Source organism: Cebus imitator, unplaced genomic scaffold (assembly GCF_001604975.1).
Source record: "Cebus imitator isolate Cc_AM_T3 unplaced genomic scaffold, Cebus_imitator-1.0 Scaffold110, whole genome shotgun sequence".
NCBI classification, from domain to species: domain Eukaryota; kingdom Metazoa; phylum Chordata; class Mammalia; order Primates; family Cebidae; genus Cebus; species Cebus imitator.
Window position 1 is genome coordinate 4,378,377 of NW_016107425.1, and position 26,568 is coordinate 4,404,944.

The 26,568-nt window shown below is 36.0% G+C and overlaps 1 protein-coding gene across 1 annotated transcript; it reads left to right on the plus strand.

Annotated features, from left to right (window-relative positions):
* Position 1: 1 nt before the first annotated feature.
* SCRN3 (secernin 3) lies at positions 2-25,531 on the plus strand. Its single transcript, XM_017538253.2, has 9 exons — positions 2-94; positions 2,496-2,664; positions 4,134-4,315; positions 5,181-5,380; positions 8,357-8,569; positions 16,340-16,502; positions 18,037-18,211; positions 21,290-24,003; positions 24,328-25,531. Exons 2-8 carry the CDS (start codon positions 2,506-2,508, stop codon positions 21,458-21,460), a joined length of 1,263 nt encoding a protein of 420 aa, XP_017393742.1. The 5' UTR covers positions 2-94; positions 2,496-2,505; the 3' UTR covers positions 21,461-24,003; positions 24,328-25,531.
* Positions 25,532-26,568: the final 1,037 nt, after the last annotated feature.

A 26,568-nucleotide genomic window follows, 5' to 3' on the forward strand; every position in this document is an offset into this window, starting at 1 on the left:
TCCGAGGTCAAAGGTGACAGCTTCCGGGAACTGTTGTCTCCACTGGCCACTCCTCCCTCTGTCGACCAGTTTCTTCGGGCAGCTGGGAGGCCAGGTGAGGGGCGAGCACGGGGGAGGGGCCTGCATAGTTGAGGCAAAACCCAGAAAGACCAAAGAGTCGCGCGGCGCTGCTTGACCGAGGGGCTCTGGGGCCCAGCTGCGCCGGCTGCAGTTTGAGCGCCTCAGGCCGGAGTGCGGGGTGGATCGCGGCGCCTCTTCGACCGGAGGTGCCTGAAGCTCGAGCCCGTTACTTTCTGTGAACTCTAACTCGAGCTGCAAAAACTTCTCTGCACCGTTCTTCTCATCTGTATCATGGAAATGATAATTCCTGCCCTAACCGTAGTATGTTTGCGGGAATCCAACAATATGATGTTTCTGAAAGCGCCGAGTGAACTAAGAGCGCGTGAAATAGACAGCTCTGCAAGAACGGAGGCCCTATTTTGTCCTCAGCTGTAGGGTGCTGGCGCTGAAAGACATTCAATAAATATTGAATGACGAATACGCGTTAGGAGTTGGTAAAATCTCTCAAGGCTTCACCTCCTCAGTGGGCTAAGTGCCATTCTAACCAGGCTGCAAGTTTCCTTAGCTTTCCCTACGATCCCAGTTAGGCAGCTCAGATTACCTATTGCATCTTGACGGCCCTTGAGACTCCACGGTTTTGAATGGACATGGCTGCTACTGCAGCAGGTGATCCACCAAGTTCTCCATCAGGGCGATGTTAAGAATAAGCCTTGTCCGGTCACGGTGGCTCACGCCTGTAATCCCAACACTTTGGGAGGCTGAGGCGGATGGATCACCTGAGGTCAGCAGTTCGAGAGCAGCCATCATGGTGAAACCCCCCTCTCTATGAAAAATACAAAAAATTAGTCGGGCGTGGTGGCACGCGCCTGTTAATCCCAGCTACTCGGGAGGCTGAGGCAGGAAAATCATCTGAGCCTGGGAGGGAGAGGTTGTAGTGAGCCGAGATCGCCATTGCACTCCAGACTGGGCAGCAAGAGTGAAACTCCGTCTCAAAAAAATAAAAAAATTAAAAAAATAATAAGCCTTTATAAGAAATTTCCTCTCCTACCAAATAAGAACAATAACAGCTTTCCTGTGTCTACTGTGTAATCTGTACTGTGCAAAACACTTTATATGTTGCCTTAAGTTCTCATAACAGCCCATCAAATAGTATCTTTTATTTTACTGATGAGGCAGAAGGCACAGGGAAGAGAGAGATTAAATAGTCTGCCAAAGTTACATAGTGATGGAACTAACTCCAGAACACAAATAGAAGGAGATCCAGGACATAAGTGTTGAAATATACAAAGAAAATAACAGAAGCCGTCATGATCTCTGTCTACTTCTTGCTGAGAAGAGGAAAACCCTTGGGAGTTCCAACTGAAGTTTTTTCTTGCCATTTTGTTTTCTTTTTAAGGAAACATTTATTATATTAAAATTTTGTTTTTAAATTGCTAGCATCTGCCTATGTAAAGCCATTCTAAGGTTTTGTCATTATTAAAGGAAAGAAGGAAACTAAAACAATGTGTCCATTCTGGCAGCAAAACAAGGACCTTTAGGTGTTCTATTATAACTGAAAAGTTAAGATTTTCCAAATTACAATTAAAGAGATAATGTAGATATTAAAGCATACAACTGGGATTTATAAATTAAATATGTGAACTTTCTCCTAGAAATATCAGCAATTTGGAATTATATTGACATTTTTGTCTGAATCAGTGAGTGTTTCAAAATTTCCGTCTCATCAGAATTATCTGTCTATATTTTTTCTCAGCTCAAAGAAGACCCCTTCTTCCTTCCTTTGAGGAAGTACTTGGCACGTAAGATTTTTTTCCATAAGACAAGTTCCAGCAATGAAAATACAAAGATTTGTAAGATATACTCCCAGCCCTCAAGGATCTCGTCCAGTAAAGGGACTCATATATACACAAATACAGTAGAATATAGCCTTTACAACAGTAGAGCTAGCTACAGGGATTCCCAAATATGGAAGTGGTGAAAGGAAATTCAGGGAAGACTTTAGGAGAGAAAGGTCTTAGAGAATAAATTTGAACTATAGACTAGAAGGTAGTTCTCATTTGTCATTTTCTTATTGATTTGTAGTACAAGATTGAGTTCCAAGTCATATTCTTACTGATTTTTGTGCTATAATATATGAAATTTAAAACTTTAATGAACAGCCAAGCATGGTCAGGCATGCCTGTAATCCCAGTGCTTTGGGAGACAGAAGGAGGAGAATCTCCTGAGTCCAGGAGTTCCAGGCTGCAGTGAGTCGTGATCACACAATTACACTCCAGCCTGAGTCAAACAGCTAGACCTTGTCTCCAAAAAACAAAAATAAAAAAATCAAAGCTTTAATAAACATTAGATTTGGTAATAATATCCTTTGGTCATTGAGTAAAACCCAAATACTCAAAGTATTTTTTTTAATTTTGAAACTTTTGTATAATTTTTAGTTAAAAAAAAATGGAACCTTTTTCCTGTGACACTTTCGTGGCATTACCTCCAGCAACAGTCGCTAACAGGATTATTTTTGGAAAAAATTCAGATAGACTCTGTGACGAAGTACAAGAGGTAGTTTATTTTCCTGCTGCAGTTCATGATAACCTGGGAGAACATCTTAAGGTAGGTGAAATAAATGTTTTGTTAGCAGTGTGATTTTTAAAAGTATCATAAAGCTATTTCTATAAATAGCAATTTGGAAGAAACTGTAGAAGTTAAAATTGAGGAATTTAAATTTGAAAAATAAATGTGTCAGAAATAAACTCTGATCTTTTATTTCAGTGATTTGGAGGAAGTCGAAATAACAGTAATAAAAATTATTCATTCTTTTATTAACTATCTGAATGCTTTCCATATGCAGGCATGTTAGATACGGCAAGAGATTTAAAGTCAGCTGTCAAGACTCTGACTGTTCCAAGAACTTAGAGTCTAGTATAGGAATAAGACGTGTATGATTATACCCCATTATAAAATAGGATGGTTTAAATGCTAAATTTAAGTAAGAGCAGCATGCTGTGGCAGCAGAAGAGAAGGAACATTTAATTCAGCTTGGAGTTAGCTGGAGTTCGATGAACAAAAAGGATTCTGATTCTGAAGTGATAGAGGTTCTACTTTATGTAGAATAGGAAAGTCACCCAGACTCTGAGAATGACAGTTTTATGACACATCAAAAAGGTTTATTAGGCCCTGTGTTAACAGTATCAATATACATTTTATGCAGTACTATACACATTAATTAAAGGATCCTTTGAGAACTTATTTTAAAAACCCACTTAATGTGGAACTTAAAATGAGAGCTTCAAATTATGCTATTGTTGCTAATTCATACTTTGAAGATTTTATTGTATTAATATTCTAATATTAAAACATATTAAATATTGGATTTTTCTGTATACTATGCCATATTTTTTTCTTTTGCTAAGACCGCTTATTCATCTGTGATACCATTTCCACTTTATCTCTTCGTATTTAAATCTAGCCTATCCTGTAAACCAGTGTTTCTCATTCTTTTCATTGCTGTGGACATATCTAATGGATGACTTCAACATGCGACATGAGATTCCTATGGCAATACTCTTGTATTCAAAGGCTACCCCATAGGTACTTATATCACTAATCAAGTAACACTGGACATTCAGGTTGAGAACTACTTCCTTAAGCTTCAACTCACATACATCTACAAAAATGTTTCAAGTTGTTATAGCTGGAGACCATGTTTCTCCTGAGCTTCACTAACACCTCATCGTTACTTCATGACCCTAATACTTTATGCTTTATTTATCCTAGTTAATGTACAAGTTTTAGTTTCTCAAAAGTGAGATCTGTATCTGATTCATCTTTGTAACTAACATATCTCTTGGCAGAATGTTTTTTAATAGGAAATGCTAAGCAAATATTTGAATGAATATAATACTTTAGGGTTATTCTGAATATGTTTTAAGAGCAATGCCTTTTATTGAAAATTTCAGTTTAATTTTATTCCTTTCCCTCTTTAATAACAGTCTTGTCTTCTGACTGATTTTTTAAATTCTGGATTTTGATAACTTTTCTGGTTTTGTGGTTCATGCTATGACTTTTTTTTTTCCTTACAGTGTACATATATAGAAATTGATCAAGTTCCTGAAACATATGCTGTTGTCCTGAGTCGCCCAGCTTGGTTGTGGGGTGCAGAAATGGGAGCCAATGAGCATGGAGTTTGCATTGGAAATGAAGCTGTATGGGGAAGAGAAGAAGTTTCTGATGAAGAAGCACTACTAGGAATGGATCTTGTCAGGTTTTTTTTTTGTTGTATATTATACTATAGACCTTGTCTAAATTTGTAATTTTTTGTATAACTCTTACTTGTTTTATTTTCTTATTTTTTAGGGGGCTTTGATACTTTGTGTCAAAATATTTTAGAGTAACAACTTGCAATTTCATGATTCTCAGTTTTGTTTGTTTTCCTTATTTATTTTTTTAAGACGAGATCACAGCGTCATGCAGGCTGGAGTATGGCGGTGTGATCATGGCTCATTGTGGCCTTGAATTCCTGAGCTCTAACAATCATCCCACCTGAGCCACCAAAGTAGCTTGGTTGGATCAAAGGCACATGTCACCAAATCTGGCTAATTTTTAATTAAATTGTTTTTTCAGAGACAGGTTCTTGCTATGTTGCTTACATTTGTCTTGAACTCCTGCCCTGTAGCCGTCCTCCTGCCTCAGCCTCCTGAAGAGCTAGGATTATAGGCACAAGGCATCATGCCCAGCTTTCAGATATTATTATTTGGGAGAAGGGAAGAAGTAGAAATTATAACTCATTGGAAGTACCTAACATACTTTATCACACCTTAACTAATTCTCACCATAACCTCATGGGTTACTGTGCTCATTTTACAAATGAGATATCTGCAGTTCAGAGGTAAAGTAACTTGACAGTGAATTACCAACTTCAAATTTGATGGGTTTGTTTGACTCCAGAAACTTTGTTTCAATGATTCTAGACTGACTTCAGAAGGGAAAATTTTAAAGTTAAATGTCATTTCATCTGTTAACTTGAAAGAAATTTTACTTTAAATGTAAAAAATCTCATAAGCATGAAATTATTTAAGAAAAATAATGGAAATTTCTTTTAACCTGAGAACTTTATATTTTTGTTTTAGACTTGGCCTTGAAAGAGCTGATACAGCTGAAAAAGCCCTCAATGTCATTGTTGATTTATTAGAAAAATATGGCCAGGGTGGAAATTGCACAGAGGGTAGGATGGCATTTAGCTATCACAACAGTTTCCTGATAGCTGATAGGAATGAAGCCTGGATACTGGAGACTGCAGGGAAGTACTGGGCAGCAGAAAAAGTTCAAGGTATGGACAAATTTTGGTGATTTAACTTGTTTTGCAATTAATAAAATACACCCTTACCTGTACATATTGCATTTAATCGTTTCCAAGATTGATAATCTAGTCCAATGAAGGGTTGAACTACAAGGGAAATTCTAAAATTTGAAAGAACAGTGAAAAAGTGCTATAAAGAGCTTTCTTGAAAAAGATAAAAAGTTAGCATTACCTCTGGGAATATGAATTTCACATAACCTGTACTTACTTTCTTTGCTGCAGCTCTTGGCTGTTTCATAATACTTTTTCACTTTAATAATCCCTTACCATTTCTTCCCCTTTAAACTTTGGGCTGCACTCCATAATCTTACATGTAAGTGTGGAGGTGAGGAAATGGGAATGGGGTTAGAGACAAGTGTTTGTGAGTTGGTGGTTGGAAAAGCTGTGTTGATATAATAGTAAAACATAAACATTCTGTATCTTTGAATAAAACAACATTATTTGATTGTTGTAGAATGCTTTGATTTTTCTTTCTCATTTTCTTTGTGATCATATATTTCTCTCATTTTTCAAGTGAGGAAAGCCAGAGACATAAGGTGATTTAAGGTGGTGAATGAATGACCTAGAATTTAGATCTTTTCATCTTGAATCTCAGTTCAATATTCTTTCACTAGAACATAGCCTTATGTTTAAGCATAATCATGTGCTTCTTGGGTGTTTAACTCCTGGACTCCTAGTCTACTAGAGAGATAAGATATACATGTGAAAATGTTAAACAGTGCATGAATGATACAGACACATAGATGCTGTGAACATTTAGAGAACAGAAAGGTTATTGTGAGCTAGAGGAGTTCAGAAAGGCTTCACGAAGGTAGCCTTGAACTTTGGAGGATTTGGGTGTTATTTTTCAAAACAGGTCATTACCAGTTGTTTTGATGGACATTTTGTTTTATGTTTTGCACATATGTTTGTTGATATATAACATTATAGTTAGACTTTTTCGTCCTGTGATAATTGGCCTGATAATGCCGTTGAGCACTTTTATTTCATTAAATGTACTACACGCAAGAGAGAAATGAATAAATACATTTTGTTGAAAAAGCTCCACCTGGCCATCTAAAATGAACACCTTCATTGGACCTGATTGTCTAGCTATAGATTAACTTTGCCAACTGGTTTCCCTTTCTGTTACTAATTGAGCCCAATAACTAAATTGTTAAATGGTAGGGAATTATTTATTAACGGAAAATTATTGGCTGGGCATGGTGGCTCATGCGTAGAATCCCAGCACTTTGGGAGGCTGAGGCAAGAGGATCACTTTAGCCCAGGAGTATGAGACCAGCTTGGGCAACACAGTGAGACCTCAATTCTACAAAAAATACAAAAATTAGTTGGGTGGGGTGGCGTTTACCTATAGTTCCAGCTACTCAAGAGGCTGAGGTGGGGAGGATTGCTTGAATCCAGGAGGTTGAGGTTGCACTGAGCTATTATTGTGCCACTGTACTCTAGCCTGGGTGACAGAGTGAGACCCTGTTGAAAGAAAAGAAAATAAGGAAGGCGAAGGGGGAAAGAAAGAAAATTCTTCCATCTGATTCTGTCATGACTCGGATCTGGTTTTGTAATGAGGGTATCCCAAGTATGACTTCATTAGAGTAATTTCGTTGATTTTTACTTGACAGACTGTCATTTTCGTTGTTTTTAAAACATTATCAATTTTTATTTATCATAATCTATTTCATTTAGTATAATCTCTAAGATGGGCTTTTATTTTTCCTATTTTGTATGTTAGTTGAAAACTTTGTCTATAGTTTCATGCCATAATGTTTTTGGAAGTCATAAATTTTGATTCTAGACTTATTTATAATTAAAAAAATAATTATAAAAAGGACTAGTATTTCGAATATATAAAGAACAGTCAAAACTCAACAGTTAAAAAAAGTCCAGTTAAATAGGCAAAAGATATGAAGAGTCGTTTCACCCAAAGAGATGTACAGATGTCAAATAAGCACAAGAAATGATGTTCAACATTATTAGGGAAATGCAAACCCCAATAAGATTTTACTATACTTCTATCAGAATGACTAAAAGAAAAAATAGTGACATTACCAAATGCTGGTAAGAATGTGGAGACTGCATCATTCATACATTGCTAGTAAGAATGTATAGCCAACCACTCTAGAAAATAGTCTGTCAGTTAAAAAAAAAAAAAAAAACTAAACATGCAAGTACCATACAACTTAGCAATTGTACTCCTGTGCATTTATCCCAGAGAAATAAAAATTTACATACATTTACACAAAAATCTGTACACAAGTATAGCAACTTTCTCTATGATGACTGAAAACTGGGAACAATTCAGATATCCTTTACCTTGTGAAAAAGTCAGCAAACGATCATACATTCATACCTGGAATACTACTCAGCAATAAAAGTAATAAATTATTGATATATACAGCGACATTAATGAATCTTCAGAGAATTGTGTTCAGTGAAAAAAGCCAAAAGTTTATATATTGTAGTGTTCCCATTTATATAACATTCTTGAAATTACTATTATAGAAATGGAGAACAGACTAGCTGTTGCCTGAGGTTAATGAAGGATTTGGGGTGGGAGATAAGTAGTTGTGGCTGTAAAAGGGCAACATGAGGGATCCTTGTGGTGACAAGTATTCTTCATCTTGACTATATTAATACCAATATTCTGGTTGTGATGCTAAGCTACAGTTTGACAAGATGTTACCATTGGGGGAAACTGGGTAAAGGGTACACAGTATCTCTTAGTATTATTTTTTGTAACTGCATGTGAATCTACAATTATCTCAAAATAAGTTTAATTTTAAAAAGCATTTATTTTTTGAATATGTAATAGATGCACATGCACATGACACAAAATTTAGAAGTCGATATTTACATTTAAATAGTAATTAAGAATCATAATGTATAGATGCATGCTTTATATTAAATATGACTTTTCTTCTCCCTTCTCCTCTTCTTCTTTGAAAATAGAGGGAGTTCGTAATATTTCTAATCAGCTTTCCATAACAACCAAGATTGACTGGGAACACCCAGACATAAGAACCTATGCTAAGCAGAAAGGTTGGTGGGATGGTAAAAACGAGTTTGATTTTGCTGCAGCATACTCCTATCTTGACACAGCCAAGATGATGACTTCATCAGGCAGATACTGTGAGGGCTACAAGCTTCTAAATAAGCACAAAGGTAATTTTATCATATAAATAATATTAGGATGACAAACTACATTTTGTGTAGATGTAATATGCAAGTGATAAAATCTGTTTTGGGGAATCATGCTTAGTAAAAATATTATTCTATTAAAATGGAAAAGATTTATTATAAAAGCTATTTTTTGAATTATTTCTTACCAAATAATTCCAGCAAAGTAAGCTTTATTTAGATTACTGAGTGGCAGATAATTGCTAAAAGGATCATGCTACTAATAAAGATATGTGACTGATATACCCTCCTTCATTTGAAGGATAAAATGACCCTCTAGTTTTTAAAATGTTTTTGAGACAGTGTTTTGATCTGACACTCAGGCTGGAGTGCAGTGGTGTGATGTGGGCAAAACATTGAGGAACTGATTACAACAGTGCAGGATGGCTTGGTCTGGGGTCCAGGGCCACCAACCAAGATTCTGGAGGGGCTGAATTCCAGCCCCACTATCTGCCCAAAAGAAGAGGTTTCTTTCTCCAACTTGCATAAAGGTTAGCTAGCTCAGGAATGGCAGTGGTGGCATGGAGATGGAGCAAAGTGGACAGATTTGGGATATACTTTGGTAGCAGAATGGACAGGATTTAATTAATTGGAGTGAAGGTTAGATAGAGAAGGAGGTCGCAAATGAATACCAGGTTTCTGCTGGGAACCAGTGAACAGCTGGAAATGCCATTTGTAGAGATAGGCTAGATGGAAGATCTGAGGGTCAAGAGTATAGTTTTCTGTTTTACAAGAATCAACTCCTCTGAGATAATAATCTAACCCTCCCAGAAGGAATGATTTGCATCTTCCTTTGTCTGAGAAGACAACTCATCCTCTTCTCTTGCTGGGTTTAGAACCTCACCCAAAAGGTGATGGTGATTGAGGGTTGAGTGTGGGGTAGGAGTAGTCTTAGGAGGTGGGCACTCCTATCCACTTGAAATTCAAGATATTAACTCAGACCTGTAGCAAAAATAGAGTAAGACTCTAGTATAAAGCTGATGCTCTTGGATATTTTGAGTCTTTTATTGACAGGTACACAGGGAGTGGCAAAGGAGATTTTTACATGACGTTATGAGTACATTCCCCTGTATTTATGTTTCTTTTACTTTTTATTGTTAGTGTTGTTTGGTCTTAATTCAGCTATTTAAATAAATCCAATCTCAGTACAAACAAAAAGAAAAAAGTTGACAATATTTTTAGAATGCCTTAACATTATTGTTTTCAAAGTAGTTAATATTTATATTTTAATTTCCAAAAGAATATCTTATAATTTGAAAGTTTTCTGTAAGGTTTCTTAATGTTAGTGTATAGTTTTGTAAATTGGTAATCTAACCCATCTTTTCCCCCCATGTTGATAGATAGGTATGTAGAAAATTCTAAAGCATGTTATAGTAAGGACTTACTATAGTAAGTCTATAAAAGGAGAACATCAGGAAAAATACCTAATGTATACTGGGCTTAATACCTAGGTGATAGGTTGATCTGTGCAGCAAACCACCACGGCACACGTTTACCTATGTAACAAACCTGCACGTCCTGTACATGTATCCTGGAACTCAAAATTAAAAAAAATAGTAAATCAGGAGTAGCTGTTGCAGCAACACCTACTCCCATTTATTAAGTGCTTTTATCAAGGGTCAGATACTGTGCTAAATGATTTAATTATATTATTATTATTTTTTTTGTCTTTTTTTTTGTTTGTTTTTGTTTTTTTCCTTTTTGTGGAGAACGTGGTCTCGCTATATTGCCCAGGCAGGTCTCGAACTCCTGGGCTTAAGCTATCCTCCCGCCTCTGCCTCCCTAAGAGCTGGGATTACAGGCGTGAGCCACAGCGCCCGGCTAATTATATTATTATTATTATTATTTGAAATGGAGTTTCACACTGTCACCCAGGTTGGAGTACAGTGGTGCAATCTTGGTTCACTACAACTTCCACCTCCCAGGTTGAAGTGATTCTCCTGCCTCAGCCTCCCAAGTAACTGAGATTACAGGTGTCTGCCACCACGCCCAGCTATTTTTTTTGTATTTTTAGAAGTGACAGGGTTTCACTATATTGGCTAGACTGGTCTCAAACTCCTGACCTTGTGATCCACCTGCCTCAGCCTTCCAAAGTGCTGGGATGATAGGCATGAGCCAACGTGCCAATCCTAATTATGTTATTCTTTAAGCAACCATGTGAAATAGATATCGTTTTCATTTTACAAATGAAGAAACCATCTGTGTTTGTGCTCTTCTCCAAGAAACTGAAAAAAATGAACTTTCTTATTTGTCCATATTTTTCTCTCAGCACCTAATTCACTATGTTGTGTGTGCTTAGTAAGTATTGAATAAATTAACAAAGGATTGTTAGTTGATTAGAATTAAATTGTAATTTGCAGATAGTTTAACAAAGATCACTGTTGTGTACTTTTTGCTGGTAATAAACTTAAAAGCCAGAAATAAAATGAGCAGATATTCTTTAAAAATGAAGAACAACGATGCATAATTAAGATGGAGAGGAAAATTATAAGGTTTAGAGTAATTGAACAAAAGGAAGAAAAAAGAAATAATTATAAGCCAATTAGCTACTGCATCATAATAATTAATTCAGTTATATTTAAGAATAACTGAATCATGTATTTGAAATGCATACATGCTTATAGTAATAGATGCATCTGACATGAAACTTAACTTTTTCTCAAGTGTGAAGTATAGTTCATCCAGCTTTCTGTGCTTTGACAAAAGAATATGTCTTTCTAACACTTTCACAGAAAATTGTCTACCAGCACATTACAGTTAATTTTTCCTATGATTTTTCTAGATAGAACAGCCTACCTCTCTTCTTTCCAAATATCCCTACCTGATAGCTATTAACTGTGCTGCATGTATATGCAAATTGAATCTATATTCACTCATGTATTTTCAATAACTAGCTTAACTTGCAATGAAATTACACCCTGTGTTTTGCATTTATTTTACTGAACCCTGCCACTGCAGTCTCAGTACTTAGTGCTTGCTAGTGGATTACTTATGGCTATCCTACTCAAGTGATCATGTAAATCCTCCTTTCATTTTGAGAATTGTAGGTTTTGTATATAGAAAGTATTTTCATAATACCTGTATTATCACAGTATTACGGTTCTGACACTGTTTTTACTAAAACTTGTCATTTATAGAAATTTGGATTTGAATCATTTTTAAGGCTCACTAGGTGCTGAAGCTATGTGCCTGATAAATAGGTGTGGATGGCAGGTTTTTGCTTTGTTGTTTAGTTTTAATATTAAGGGCTGCTTTTAGGCACACCTTCTTTACTGTGTTTTTCCAAATAAACAGAAATATATTACTTCTGTAACTAGTTATCTATAAAGTCAATAAGTTATTTTTCTTGATTTTGAAGTAATGGCTATATTGTGGAGAAACTGGATAAGAGAATGTAGATTGTATAAATCTGTTGTTATTAACATAAAATAGTTGGTAGCCTATATAATTAACTGAGGGAAGAACATTAGGTTATTTTATATGAAGTCAGTTTTAATTTGAAATTTTATAAATTACAATTTGGATACAGACTTGCCGTGAGCTTTTTCTTTTAGTTCCCAATTCTGGGAATGGGGCAGGGGGAGATACTTGCTTTTCATGCTCTCTTTGTTTTTACAAGCTACTTCATTTTTCATTCTTACTGTCATTATAGTGGCATTTTGAGAGAGGAAGGAAATACCTGTGGTTAATCAACCATGTTAAGTGAAGGTTGTTTCTTTAGAACTAATTGAAATATAATAATTAAACATTTCCATACAAGTTATCTAAAAATATCTGTTAGCAGAAACAATGTTTTGGATTGATTGATTGATTGATTGACAGGGTCTTGCACTGTCATCTAGGCTGGAGTGCAGTGGCACGATCATAGGTCACTGTAACCTCAATCTCTTGGGCTTAAACAATCCTCCTGCCTCAGCCTCCTGAGCAGCTGGAACTACAGGCATGCATCACCACACCTGGCTATTTTTTTTTTTTAATAGATGGGGAACTTGCCATGTTGCCCAGACTGGTCTAAAACACCTGGGCTCCAGTTATACTCCTGCCTCATACTCCCAAACTGTTGGGATTACAGATATAAGCCACCATGCCTGGCTTGTGTGTGTGTGTGTGTGTGTGTGTGTGTGTGGGTGTGGGTGTGGTGTTTTTTTTTTTTAAACTGTACTTGTTACCATATGGATTCACCACATTCATTACTATTATTAATAAATTGGTACTACTTCAGGATAGAAAGAGACTAATGTATTTAATAAATGAGAGGCATACTAGTGCAGTGGAGGAATTAAAAAGCACAGAGCTGGTTATGAAGGAGTAGCTGGTATTAGACCAACTTCCTTCCAAGAATAACTATGAGATCTGGAAGGAAAAATCCCTGTTGTTGGAAGACATGGATGAATACCCAAAAGAGTATACAAAAGAATAAAGATGAGGAGCCTAGATCCTGGAGACTGAGAAAAAGACTCTACACTTTGAGAAGAGCTTGACTTTCTGGGTCATAGTTTCTCAACACAGTTGTCAACTTCTAAGCAGCATGTAGGTAGGATGAGACATGATGCTGAGAAATCAAGCAGAAAGTAGCTGCTAAGAGCCTTAAAAGCTAAGCAGAGTTTTTTGCAGCCTCATAAAGCCTTAGGGACAAAAATTGGATTGGAGGGCCAACCAAGAAGAAGGGACCTGGGAAATACCCCTAAGCTTTCAATTGAAACCCCAGAAAGGCTACTCTGTAGGAAGAGTAAGAACAAACAAGGGATAGATTAGTCTCAACATTGGATCAAGATAATCTACCTATATTCTGTCAGGTTGCCAGAAGAATATTAAATGCTCTGTGAAAGAAAATATCATGCAGAGCCTCTATAAAATTTCATTCAATCAAAAATTATCAGGCATGCTAAGAAATAAGACCAAATGACTGAAAACCAAGAAAAGAAGTAGATAGTAGAAATTGACCCACAGGCCGTCTACACATTAGCTTTATTGGAAACAGAGTTTAAAATTACCGTATTTTATATATTCAAGAGAATTAGATAAAAAGATGTAAAATTTTATCAGGGAACCGAAGTCTGTAAAAGATAACCAAATGGGAATAATACAACTAAAAAATTATAACTGAAATTAAGAATCCAATAGATTGATTAACAATGGGTTAGATATAGCAGAAGAAAAAAATTAGTGAACTGGAAGATGAGTAGAAAAGATTCCAATTCAAACAGAGATAAAAGCTTAGAAAATATAGACAAGAGTCTGAGAGGCATATATAGGATTCAGTGAAAAGGTCTCACATACATAAAATTAGAGAATCAACAGGAAAGGAGAGAGAAAATAGGGAAAGGCAAAAACCAGTAGTTGAAGGACACTGGCCAAGAATTTTCCCAAACTAATAAAAGTCATCAAGCAACAGTCTCAAGAAGCTCTACAAATCCCGAGAAGGACAAATAAGAGGAAACCACACTTATGCCCGTCATAGTAGGATTTCTGAGGGGAAAAAAAAGAGAGAAAAATCTTAAACACATCTAGAGAAGGCCGGGCACAGTGGCTCACACCTGTAATCCCAGCACTTTGGGAGGCTGAGGAGGGTTTCGATCAAGAGGTCAGGGGATCGAGACCATCCTGGCCAACATGGTGAAACCTCATCTCTACTAAAAATACAAAAATTAGCCGGGCGTGGTGGTGCATGTCTGTAGTCACAGCTACTTGGGAGGCTGAGTCAGAACAGCTTGAACCCAGGAGGCAGAGGTTGCAGTGAGCCAAGATGGCGCCACTGCATTCCAGCCTGGTGACAGAGTGAGACTGTCTAAAAAAATATATATATACATATATATATATATATATATATACACACATATATATATACATATATATATACACACATATATATATACATATATATATATATACACATATATATATATATATATATATATACACACATATATATATACATATATATATATATATATATATCTTTAAGGAGCAAATATAAAGCCAATAGCTAACTTTTCAACAGAAGGAAGGGAATTCTAAAGACTGTAAAATGACAACTTTAAGGTGATGAAGAAAGATAATAACTACTAATTTAGAATTGTATATCCAGTGAAAATATCCTCTAAAAATAAAGGTGAAATAAAACAGAATTACTAGCTGATTGGCACTAAAAGAAATGCTAATGGGCATTCCTCAGGCAGATAGAAGCAAGGTACACAGGAGCAACAGAAACAGTAAATACACAGGTAAAACTAAACAAACATTGTTGAAAATAATAGTAATTTTCTAACCAATGGCCATAGCTGCAGTGCTTAAAGTCTATTGTGCATGGATTTCATGGAGCACTATATTTTCCACAGGTTGCTTTTGGCCAGTGACTGAGAGCTGCAGGGAGATGAAGGCAGGCCCATTCTAGGGATACAGAGGACTCATCTAATGGCTGACTTGGATCAAGGACTCCCTGACAGCCTGGCCAGGTTTTCCTTAGATGGCACAGCAATCTAGGATACCTCTCCAACTTCTCCTTTCTCTACTAAACTCAGATTCAGACCTGTATCATAGTCTGATGGTTCTCTGAGGCTTTCCAGGTTCCCACCCATTTTCTGTAACAGTCATTTCTCCTAAAATTCCTTGTACATTTGATCCCATGTTGTGGCATCTGCTTCTCAGAAGACCCAGATGAGCACAGTAGAAATTAAAGTGCATTAGAATAGCACAAAAGATAGGAGGCAGTAATTGGAGCTAAGCTCTGTATGGGTCCTTCTTGTCTTAATTGGTAAGTGATAAAGAATTAATTTAAGACCAATGGTAGTAAGTCAAGAGAAAGTAATAAGATTTTTAAAAGTGTATAAATAATAAGCTAATGGGAGAACTGGAATAATAAATACTTGATAAATTATAAAGAAGACAAGAAAGAAGAAAAGAGACAAAGAATAGATGGGATATATAGAAAACTAATAATAAAATGGTCTACTTAAATCCAAATCATTAGTAAGTATATTATTATTTACAAGGCTTAATTTTTTCAATTAAAGACAAAAGGCATGGCACAGTGGCTCATTCCTGTAATCCTGGCACTTTGGGAGGTTGATGTGGGAGGATTGCTTAAAGCCAGGAATTCGAGACCAGCCTGGGCAACATAGTGAGATCTCCATCTCTACAGAAAAATTTACAAATTATCCAGGCATAGGCCGGGCACAGTGGTTTACACCTGTAATCCCAGCACTTTGGGAGGCTGAGCTGGGGAGGATCACCTGAGGTCAGGAGTTGGAGACCAGCCTGGCCAACATGGTGAAACCCCGTGTCTACTAAAAACACAAAAATTAGTCAGCATGGTGGCACATGACTGTAGTCCCAGAGGCTGAGGCACGAGAATCGCTTGAACCTGGGAGCCAGAGATTGCAGTGAGCCAAGACCACACCATTGCATTCTAGCCTGACAGAGCGAGACTCTGTCTTAAAAAAAATAAAAATAATAACAAAATTCTGTAAGGGCAATGGGATTGAATATATTTTTGTATTATTAATTCCTTCTTCCTAGGGAGTTTTTACCTGTTACAATGGCTTTGAAACTTTGCCTAGTTTATATTTAAAATAAAATACCTTTCTTGTGACAGTGGAATGAATCTAATTGCAGTTGATACAAAGTTTGTTTATAGTCAGTCTCTTAATTTATGTCAAGACTAATATCTCATTTATCAGTAGAGAAAGCAGTTCATATTTGCAAAGCATTTGTATATACATATGTATTTGATAATTTTTTAAATTATCTTCCTAGGAAATATAACTTTTGAAACAATGATGGAAATTCTTCGGGACAAACCAAGTGGCATCAATATGGAGGGAGAATTCTTGACCACTGCAAGCATGGTTTCTATTTTACCTCAAGACTCCAGCCTTCCTTGCATTCACTTCTTTACAGGGACTCCTGATCCCGAGAGGTGAAGCCACAAAATACTATAAACCAGCAAGGGGTCAGGGGGTGGAGTAGAGTCATTAGTATGTTAATGATTTTGTCAGGATAAATTTTTGTTATACAAATAGGACAATAATTTTTGATGTATTTTCTGTTCAGGCTTTAATCTGCAATATTCACATATGTGTAACTGTTCTTTTTATGGGAAGGAAATGTGAATAGTTTCTTGTACGCATTATCCCTACTCCTTCTTCCTACAAATAGATTTAATATTGTTAAGAAAAGAAAGTAGATTTTCTTACTCAGATTTCAGATATGATATTAGATAATTCATAACAGTAAAAAGGTTAAATGATGTAGTTGTACAAGATTTACTTATGCACTCATATCTAGAAAATACATGTACAACTTAACATATCAATAGTTCCAGTTTTATTTAACTATTATTTTTTTGAGACAGAGGTCTCGCTCTATCACTGAGGTTGGAGTACAATGGCATGATCTCAGCTCACTGCAACCTCCACTTCCCAAATTCAAGAGATTCTCATGCCTTAGCATCCCTAGTAGCTGGGATTACAGGCATGCAATACCACACTGACTAATTTTTGTGTTTTTAGTAGAGACGAGATTTCACCATGTTGCCCAGGCTGGTCTCAAATTCCTGGCCTCAAGTGATCTGCCTGACTCAGCCTCCCAAAGTGTTGGGATTACAGGCGTGAGCCACTGCACCCAGCCCAGTTTATATTTTATGTAGTACTTTTGTAGAACATCTTGATTTAAGTCACTAGTATCTCACATTTAGAAATGATTTTATATTCACTCTCTCTTAGTGTTATAGCCTTTCACAGTATTAAAAATATCCTCAAGAAAATGGAATAAAGTCTTTGAGTCCTCCTTTTGTTTTTTGACACAGGGTCTTGCTCTGTCACCCAGGCTAGAGTGGAGTGCAGTGGCAGAGTCAGCACAGTGTAGCCTTGAACTCCTGGGCTCAAGTGATCCTCCTCCCTCAGCTTCCCAAGTAGCTGGTACTGCAGGTGCATGCCTGGCTAATTTTTAATTTTTTTGTAGAGATGGGGTCTTGCTATGTTGCCCAAGTCTGTTCTTAAACTCCTGGTCTCAAGAGAGTCTCCCACCTTGACTTCTCAAAGTGCTGGGAATTCAAGCATGAGCCACTGTGCCCAGTCATTGTCCTTACTGACACTGGCACTGATGTTTACCCCAAGTCTTAATTCTCCATGTGTAACATTAAAGGTTGTTCTTATCCTCCAACTGTGGAGTTTGAAGTAGGAAAGACAAACTATAACTTTGCTGACAGTTTATGTGCCAGGTCCTCTGTTAGGTTCATGGAAACACAAGACTAAATAAAGTATGGTTCTCTGCCCCAAAGGAGACCCCAGTGTACCAGGGAAGACAGGCATGGTATAACTAAGGTGACAGGAACAAGTTAGTTTGTAGCATCATTAACAGAAATTTCTAATTAAAATGAATCTTGGAAGACTTAGAATAACACTGAATATTTTTAATATATTGAATGATAATTTAAAGATTCTTTCTTCTAGATCTGTTTTTAAGCCTTTCATATTTGTGCCACATATTTCACAACTGTTGGATACCAGTTCACCAACATTTGAACTTGGAGACCTAGTTAAAAAGAAGTCACATTTTAAGCCTGACAGAAGACACCCACTCTACCAGAAACATCAACAGGCATTGGAAGTAGTAAATAATAATGAGGTATGCTAGATTATATTATTTGTTGTATCATTAAGTATAAAGTTTGATTCAATCCGTATTTTGAACTTTGGAGTATCAGCTTTCCTCCCCTCTTATAAAAAATACAGGTTTAGGAATAGTTTGGATGCTCAGACTATAGTAGAGCTGTATTATTTTTATCTTTGGTTATGAATATATATATTGTGAATCTTGTAGAGAAATTTAGTACATTAAACATACTAACAATAGCTAACATTTGTTGAGCACTTACATAGTATTTTTACATGGATTATTTTATCTAATCTCCACAACCACTGTTTTGATTCTCACTTTGCTGATAAAGTATCTGAATCTACAAGAGTTAAAGTAACTTGCTTAGTATATAACCAAAATTTACAAAGCCTCTGAAGGGCAGTTGGCCTGGGTTCTTAATGTAATTTTCTTAATCATACAGCCCCAGATTAAAATTAATTGAAGGTGACTTAAAACCCCAGAGACTTAAACTAATAATGACTTTTAGTTTTTAAAAAGTGATGCATCCTCATTATTTTAAAATGTAAGTATTATAGAAGAGTAATATATCACTCAAAATATATCTCTTCTCTAGAAATAAGGATTTATTTTTTACTGGCATAGAAAGGTAATTTTATAATGTTCTTGCCTATCCAGTCTGCTAAAGAAAAATAAGGATTTCTTTTTTTCTGGCATCAATAGATAGATAATTTTATAATGTTTATACCTATTCAGCCCGCTACAGAAAAACGATAGATAAGAAGGGAATGGAAAGTCTGCCTAAAGGCATCCATCCATTGACTCCCTGCAATGAAAGAAAACATTAACCATTTTAAATCTTTTTTCATCTGTTTCTACTACCTTCTGGGTTTTTTTCCCATAATTCCTTTTACTTTGTCAAGGCATATACATTTATATTCTCTCCACACTAAAATGGATTTTCCTCGGGGTAATTACTTATTTTTGTCTGCAGTGTTGGCATTGTTGCCACACCATTTTTTTCCCTCACCTATTTCACTTATGCTTAAAGCAGTGAGCTCTGCTAGACTTCCGATTTTTATTTGAAAATTTTTATTTTAAATAAAAAATTTAAAGCTGTAACTATTTCGGGGGTGGGGGATGGAGTTTCATTGTTGTTACCCAGGCTAGAGTGCAATGGCGTGATCTCGGCGCGGCGCGATCTCGGCTCACCGCAACCTCTGCCTCCTGGGTTCAAGCAATTCTCCTGCCTCAGCCTCCCGAGTAGCTGGGACTACAAGCGTGCACCACCATGCCCAGCTAATTTTTGTATTTTTTTTTAGTAGAGATGGGGTTTCACCATGTTGACCAGGATGGTCTCGATCTCTTGACCTTGTAATCCACCTGCCTCGGCCTCCCAAAGCGCTGGGATTATAGGCGTGAGCCACTGAGCCTGGCCAGCTGCAACTACCTTAGCCTTTACTTAAAAAGCATAAAAGTAGAAAGATAATGGAATTTGAGAGAAGAAGTGTGAAAGAGCTGGGTTCTGGTCCTGGCTCTGTAAGTAACTACTTTTGTGTCTTAGGGAGAGTCAATCTAATGGGTAGTTTTAATTTAAATTTCTTGATTACTAGTAAGATTGAAAACCTTCTCCTGTGTTTATTGGTCATGAGTATTTCCTTTTAAATTACTTGTCTATTTTTTCCCTTAGGCTATTTTTCCATTGATTTTGGGTTATTTTTGTTTTTTTTTGCTTTAAATAGGCAAAAATATGTGAATATTAACTGTTTGTAATAAGGCAAAATTTTACCCCAGTTTATTGTTTGGCATTTAACTTTTTTGTCAGACAAAAATTTTAAACTTAGTCAATTATATGTACTAGTCTTTTGCTTTAAGGCACCTTAATTTCATGTTTCAAAAGGCCTGTCTCACCTCAATATAAATATAACTTCTAGCATATATGTGTTTTTTTTTTAATTTAGTTCTTGAGTCCATCTGTAATTTACTTTTGTGTATTTCATGAAGTAGGGATTCTAACTTTGTTTTCCAAAAAGGTAACTAATTATTCCATACCATTTATAGACAAAATCAATTTTTTCCCACTAATATGACGTGTTTCCTCAGAAAAAAACTGCATACAATTTCATATTGAAATCCATGTTAACAGTCTTTGTTTTGTAGATTTCTACCCCATAATGGTCCAAATTTTAAAAATTATGCTCACTTTCTAGTAACTTTTTTCTTTTCTTTTTTTCTTTTTATTTGAGACAGTTTCACTCTGTCACCCAGGCTGGAGTGCAGTGGCTCAATCTCGGCTCACTGCAACCTCTGCTTCCTGGGTTCAAGTGATTCTTTTGCCTCAGCCTCCCGAACAGTTGGGACTATAGGCTCGCGCCACCATGCCTGGCTAATTTTTGTATTTTTAGTAGAGTTGGGGCTTCACTATGTTGGCCAGGCTGGTATTGAACTACTGACCTCAGAGGGTCCGCCCGCCTAGGCCTCCCAAAGTGCTGGGATTACAGGCATGAGCCACCACACCCAGCCAACTTTTTTCTTACATACTTTTCCTCTAGATAACTACTTCATAACTGATCATGGTGATTCATTAACAATTTAAAAACTGCTTCTTTCTGTAGGAGTCATGGATCTTTTTTTCTCCCTTTATTGAAATAAGGATGCAGTTATAGAGGAAATGTCTCCTTTTAGTTGATTTTTTCCTGAACATCACTATTCTGTTTTCTTAATCTGATATTGGTTTTAAATATAAAAGATATAAATTGATAAAAATATTTTAGCCTCAGTTTTCAGCAACCTCCCACATACACAATTCATATGAGATTTTCTATTCTCCTGTTGTCTTTTAGGTCTCTTACTTATAAACTAGTCTCATAATTATTTTTGTCTTTTCTACTAAAAATAATTAATAGTTTGGTATTCATACATTAACTCAATTTAAAGTAATGATTTCCCCAAAGAATTTCATTCTTTCTATCTCTAAAGAACAAGGAGGGAACCAAACCACAAGTAGAAGCCAGAATGAACAAACCTTATCTGTAGAGGTGGGTTGGAATTTGATTAGATTCATGTGTATGTGTATATATGTTTATCTTTATATTTTTAATTGTTTAGGAAAAAGCCAAAATAATGCTGGACTACATGAGGAAACTGGAGAAAGAGCAATTCAGACAGATGGAATCAATCCTTCAAAACAAGCATCTTGATGTGGATAAAATTGTTAATCTTTTTCCTCAGTGTACAAAAGATGAAATTCAAATTTATCAGTCAAATGTTAGTTCTTAGTGATCATATGGTCAGCTAATATTAGTTCTTAGTGATCAATGGTCAGCAATCTCCGAAGTTATAATCTGTCACCTTGGTAAATTATATAAACCTAATTTGAGCAGATCTGATTATTCCTGGATAGCATTCAAGTGGTATCTTGACTATTAAAACTACATTGTTGCTGAAATACTCAGAAAGAAAACATTGGAACTGGATTAATGTATCATGGGATATAGGTGTTATTTCAGGTGATGTACTTATTATTTTCTTTAGCTATAGTAACTTTGTCATGATAATTAAGTATTCAATTCTATGTTAAGAATGAAACATTAAAATGATGCATGGATTTATGTTTATTATAATTATTTAGTACTCTCAAATCATTTTCTCAGTTACATCAAGAAAGCAGATTTTTCTTATTCATGAAAAACATCTCAAGTGATGAGTTCTTTGTGCTTTAGGCAAATATTAACCAGCTCTAACAAGAAAAATTTCTAGATTTACACATTGTTAATACAGTATATTAATTCTGCAAATTCACTTTTAGTAAACTCAGACATGCTCTTTGTCAAGATTTGGCTAACCAGTGAGCTTGTAGCTCTGATTATCTAGCATTTTTAGGGTCATTCTCCTTAATAGGCTTTTATGTTAATAAGATATATTTTTACAAGAGCTTATTTGGGAGATTAGAGAATAAGATAAAAGATCCAAACCTTAGGATATATTGTTTCTGGGTCTGAAATCTCTCTCATTGGTAACTTCTGTTCACTCAGTGAAAACAGAAACAAGAATGAGGTAGTGGCAATGAAACAAAATTATTAGTATATTATGAACATGATAACATTAACACTATAATGCATTATATATTATGCATATTATAAATGAGTAACAGCTTCCTAAAGTTTATAAAACATTGTTTAGGTTACATAAAGATTATCAAGTAAGACTCAAAATTGCAAATATAAACAAAAGAAAAATCCAACTGAAAATAACACTAAGTATTTTTGGGTTTCTAGATTGTCCATTTTGGTATTTGGTTATATTATCATATTTGCTAATTGCTATCAACACAATTAGGTTAATAAAGAAGTGGGTCATTATATTCAAAGAGTGCTCAGGAAGTTATGTTTTCAAAGTTCTCTCATAATACCATCATCTGCCTGATACTGCTCTTGTCTAATATAGGGCTGACATTACAAAGGAAAAGATGTCTGACTCAAGTACTGTCTTGATTCTGTTAGCCTTAAGTTTGGTTCAGTGATAGGCTGTCTCTACATGAAGACCCCTGGCCAACCCCTATACTCCTCTTCTCTCTTTTAATAGATGAGGAAACCAAGGGCACACACTTCATTGATTTCCTCAGGGACACATGTAGGAATCTTATTTCCCTCTCTAGGGCAAGCATGTTGTCACCTTCTCCTTTGCTGCCACCTTAGACTAAATTAGCACCATCTCTTACCTGGACCATTGCAGTTAACTCTTCTCCTACACACTCCTTTTGTTCTTTATCTCCATCCACATGAGTCACTGCAGCCAGAGTAATCTATAAAAAATTTAAATTTGATTATGAATCCCCCTCCTAAAACTTTTTGAAAAGAGACTTTGTTTTTTGGAGCACTTTCAGGTTCACAGCAAAATTGAACAGAAAGTACGGAGTTTCCATATAGCCCCTATTACCACACCTGCATAGCCTCCCCCACTGTCAACATCACAGTACCAGAATAGTACATTTGTTAGAATCGATGGCCCTACCTTGACACATTATCACCTGAAGTCCATAGTTCGTTAGCGATCACTGTTGATATGGTACATCCTATGGGCTTTGAAAATTGTAAAATGACATGTATCCACCATTATAGTATTATACAGAGTAGTTTCACTGCCCTAAAAATCTTCTGCCTATTTATCCCACTCTCCCTCCAACCCCTGGCAACAACTGATCTTTTTACTGTCTCCATAGTTTTGCCTTTTCCATATGTCATGTCATCAGAATCATACAGTATGTGATTTCTAAGGATTGTCTTCTTTAACTTACTTAGTAATATGCATTTAAGGTTCCTCCATGTCTTTTCATGACTTGATAGCTCATTTTAGTTCTAAATAATATTCCATTGTCTGAATGTACCACTATTGAAGGACATCTTGGTTGCTTCCAAATTTTGAAAATTATGAATAAACCTGCTGTAGATATCCATGTGAAGGTTTCTGTGTGGACATGTTTTCAACTCATTTTGTGTAAATACTGAGGAGCACAATTGCTGGATCATGTGGTAAGAGTATATTATGTTTAGTTTGTAAGAAACTGCCAAACTGTTTTGCAGAGTGGCCAGCACTTTGCATCCCTATCAGCGCTGAATAAGAGCTCTGATGCCCTATATTCTTGTCAGCATTTATTGTCAGAATTTTGGATTTTGGCCCTTCTAATAGGTACATAATGGTATCTTGTTTTAATTTAAAATTCCCTGAAGATATATGATGTTGAACATCTTTTCATATGGTTTTATCTGTTTATCTTCTTTGCTGTGTTGTCTGTTTAGATCTTTTGCCCATTGTTTACTCAGGTTATTTTATTTTATTTTATTTATTTTTTTTTTTTGAGACGGAGTTTCGCTCTTGTTACCCAGGCTGGAGTGCAATGGCGCGATCTCGGCTCACCGCAACCTCCGCCTCCTGGGTTCAGGCAATTCTCCTGCCTCAGCCTCCTGAGTAGCTGGGATTACAGGCACGCACCACCATGCCCAGCTGATTTTTTGTATTTTTAGTAGAGACGGGGTCTCACCATGTTGACCAGGATGGTCTCGATCTCTTGACCTCGTGATCCACCCGCCTTGGCCTCCCAAAGTGCTGGGATTACAGGCTTGAGCCACCGCACCCGGCCTACTCAGGTTATTTTCTTATTGTTGAGTCTAAAACTCTTTAAATGCCAAAAAGATCACACTGATCTGCCTCATCTATATCTTATTACACCTTCAACCATTGTGTTTTACGTTTCTACTATGCTGCTCTTTCATGTCCTTGAATGTGCCTTCCTCATGGCTGTACTGTCTGTACTATTCATTCCATGTGCTCCCATTTACATAAGTAATACTTTACATCCTTTCAAGTTTCGCTAAGACATGACTTCCTCAGGGAAGTTTTCCTCACACCACAAGTTCTATCTTACATACTCTTAGAGGCACTCCTGATCACAGGTTAATCATGTCTAACATCTATTTTTCACAGAATAGAAGCTCCATGAGGATGGAATCATATTTGTTTCCACTCTTGTATGCTCAGTGTTCAGATTGAGTCTGGTACATGCTAGATTGCTCAATAAATATCTGTTAAATGACCGATGGGAAGAGCTTAGACAGTGCCTCTTCTCTGCCTGTGGAAATGTAAAGTTGAAGAAATTATCTAGACAACCTATCTGCACAACTTGGTATCCTTTGATAAGCCTCAGGTTAACCTGTCACCTCTTAGATATTGTGTATTATTTACTATTACTTAATAAGCCAGGGCAATAATATGAGTATTCTAGAGAAGGCTATTTTGTTTGATATGTGATGAAAACATCAGTTTTTATATGTTAATCATGAATCAAATGTTTTGCTCTAGAAGTAACTATGTAGCCTAGAATTTTGGAGAGTTAGTTTCTTCTACAGAAACTACAGAGCTAATGTTTTCTCTTTTTCATTAATTAATTCAGCCTTTTATCATACCAATTGCAGAAATTTATAATCTCATCTTTTCTTGAAGAATGGTGATAACATTTATGATCCTGAACTTTTTTCCCAGCCATCACTTATCACATGACTATCTATGTCCAGTGGCCTAATTTAATATTTTACGTGAGATTTGAAGGGGTAAACACTAAGAGCTGTATTCTGCTGCATAACAAACATATAAAACACTAGTTTCACATTTTTCTTGCTTTAGAAATTTACTGATCACTAATTGTTGTTCTCAAAATGCCAAATACCCTTTATCTTCATCCAAAAATATTGAAAGCTAAGTACAAGCTAGGCATGGAGTTACTCATTGAGAGTTAAGAAAACAATTGATTCTGCACATCAAGAGGTGCCCGGTTAAAAAAAAAAAAAAAAAAAAGAAACAATTGACTATGCTGAAGAAAAAGATATAGGTTTTAGTCTATTTTTTATCACCTTTTTTCTAGCTGTCATTATACATATTGAAAATGATGAAATGTATGAAAAGGACTCTAATGTCATATCAACTCATTCATAAAAGTGTTTATAGAATGCACAATTAGGAAACCCTGTTTGCAGAACCCAGAGTCATGAAGAATAAAACAACTCAGGAAACCCACTTAAGAAAACATTGAGAATGTATAGAAAAGACCTCTATAATGGCTTTTGCACTATTCAGATTAGTCAAAGAAAAGATGTCAGCAATGCAAGTTAAAATAGGTATTTTATTGAGAAACTTGCTTTATCAGTGAGAAAGTAACAGTTACAAATATTTTCATTTAATAAAATTAGCATATTTTTAATTCTAAAAATGTCTCTTAAAAGCCTTTATTATCTGAAACTGCAGATCATTCTGATTCAGGGTTTTCTTTTAGTGTCTCCCTTGGAAAAAAATGTTGCAGATTCCATTCGTGCAAATAACAGAAGATAAGTATTTATGACTTGTTCACAAACAAATTCTCCACTTGAGTTTGAGTTGTCTGCATGCATGAGAATTAATATCTTTATTATTGTAACTATAAAAGTCTCCTGGTAACAGCAATGAGGCCTTAGGCTTACCCTGAGCATTCAGAGTCATAATGTGGTCATATTTAAAAAAGGAAAATTCCACAGCAAGACAGCAAAACATCCCCATTCACTAATCACAACTTAAAGTTGGTACAGGTTAATAGCACACTAAAATATAACTTATCTGTTATTAATAAATATAGGCTTCCATGCAGGGTTTTTTGTTTGTTTGTTTGCTTGTTTTTGAGATGGAGTTTCCCTCTTGCCACCCAGGCTGGAGTGCAGTGGCATGATCTCAGCTCACTGCAACCTCTGCCTCCGGGGTTCAAGTGATTCTCCTGCTTCAGCCTCCTGAGTAGCTGGAATTACAGGCATGTGCCACCATGCCCAGCTAATTTTGTATTTTCAGTAGAGATGGGGTTTCTCCAT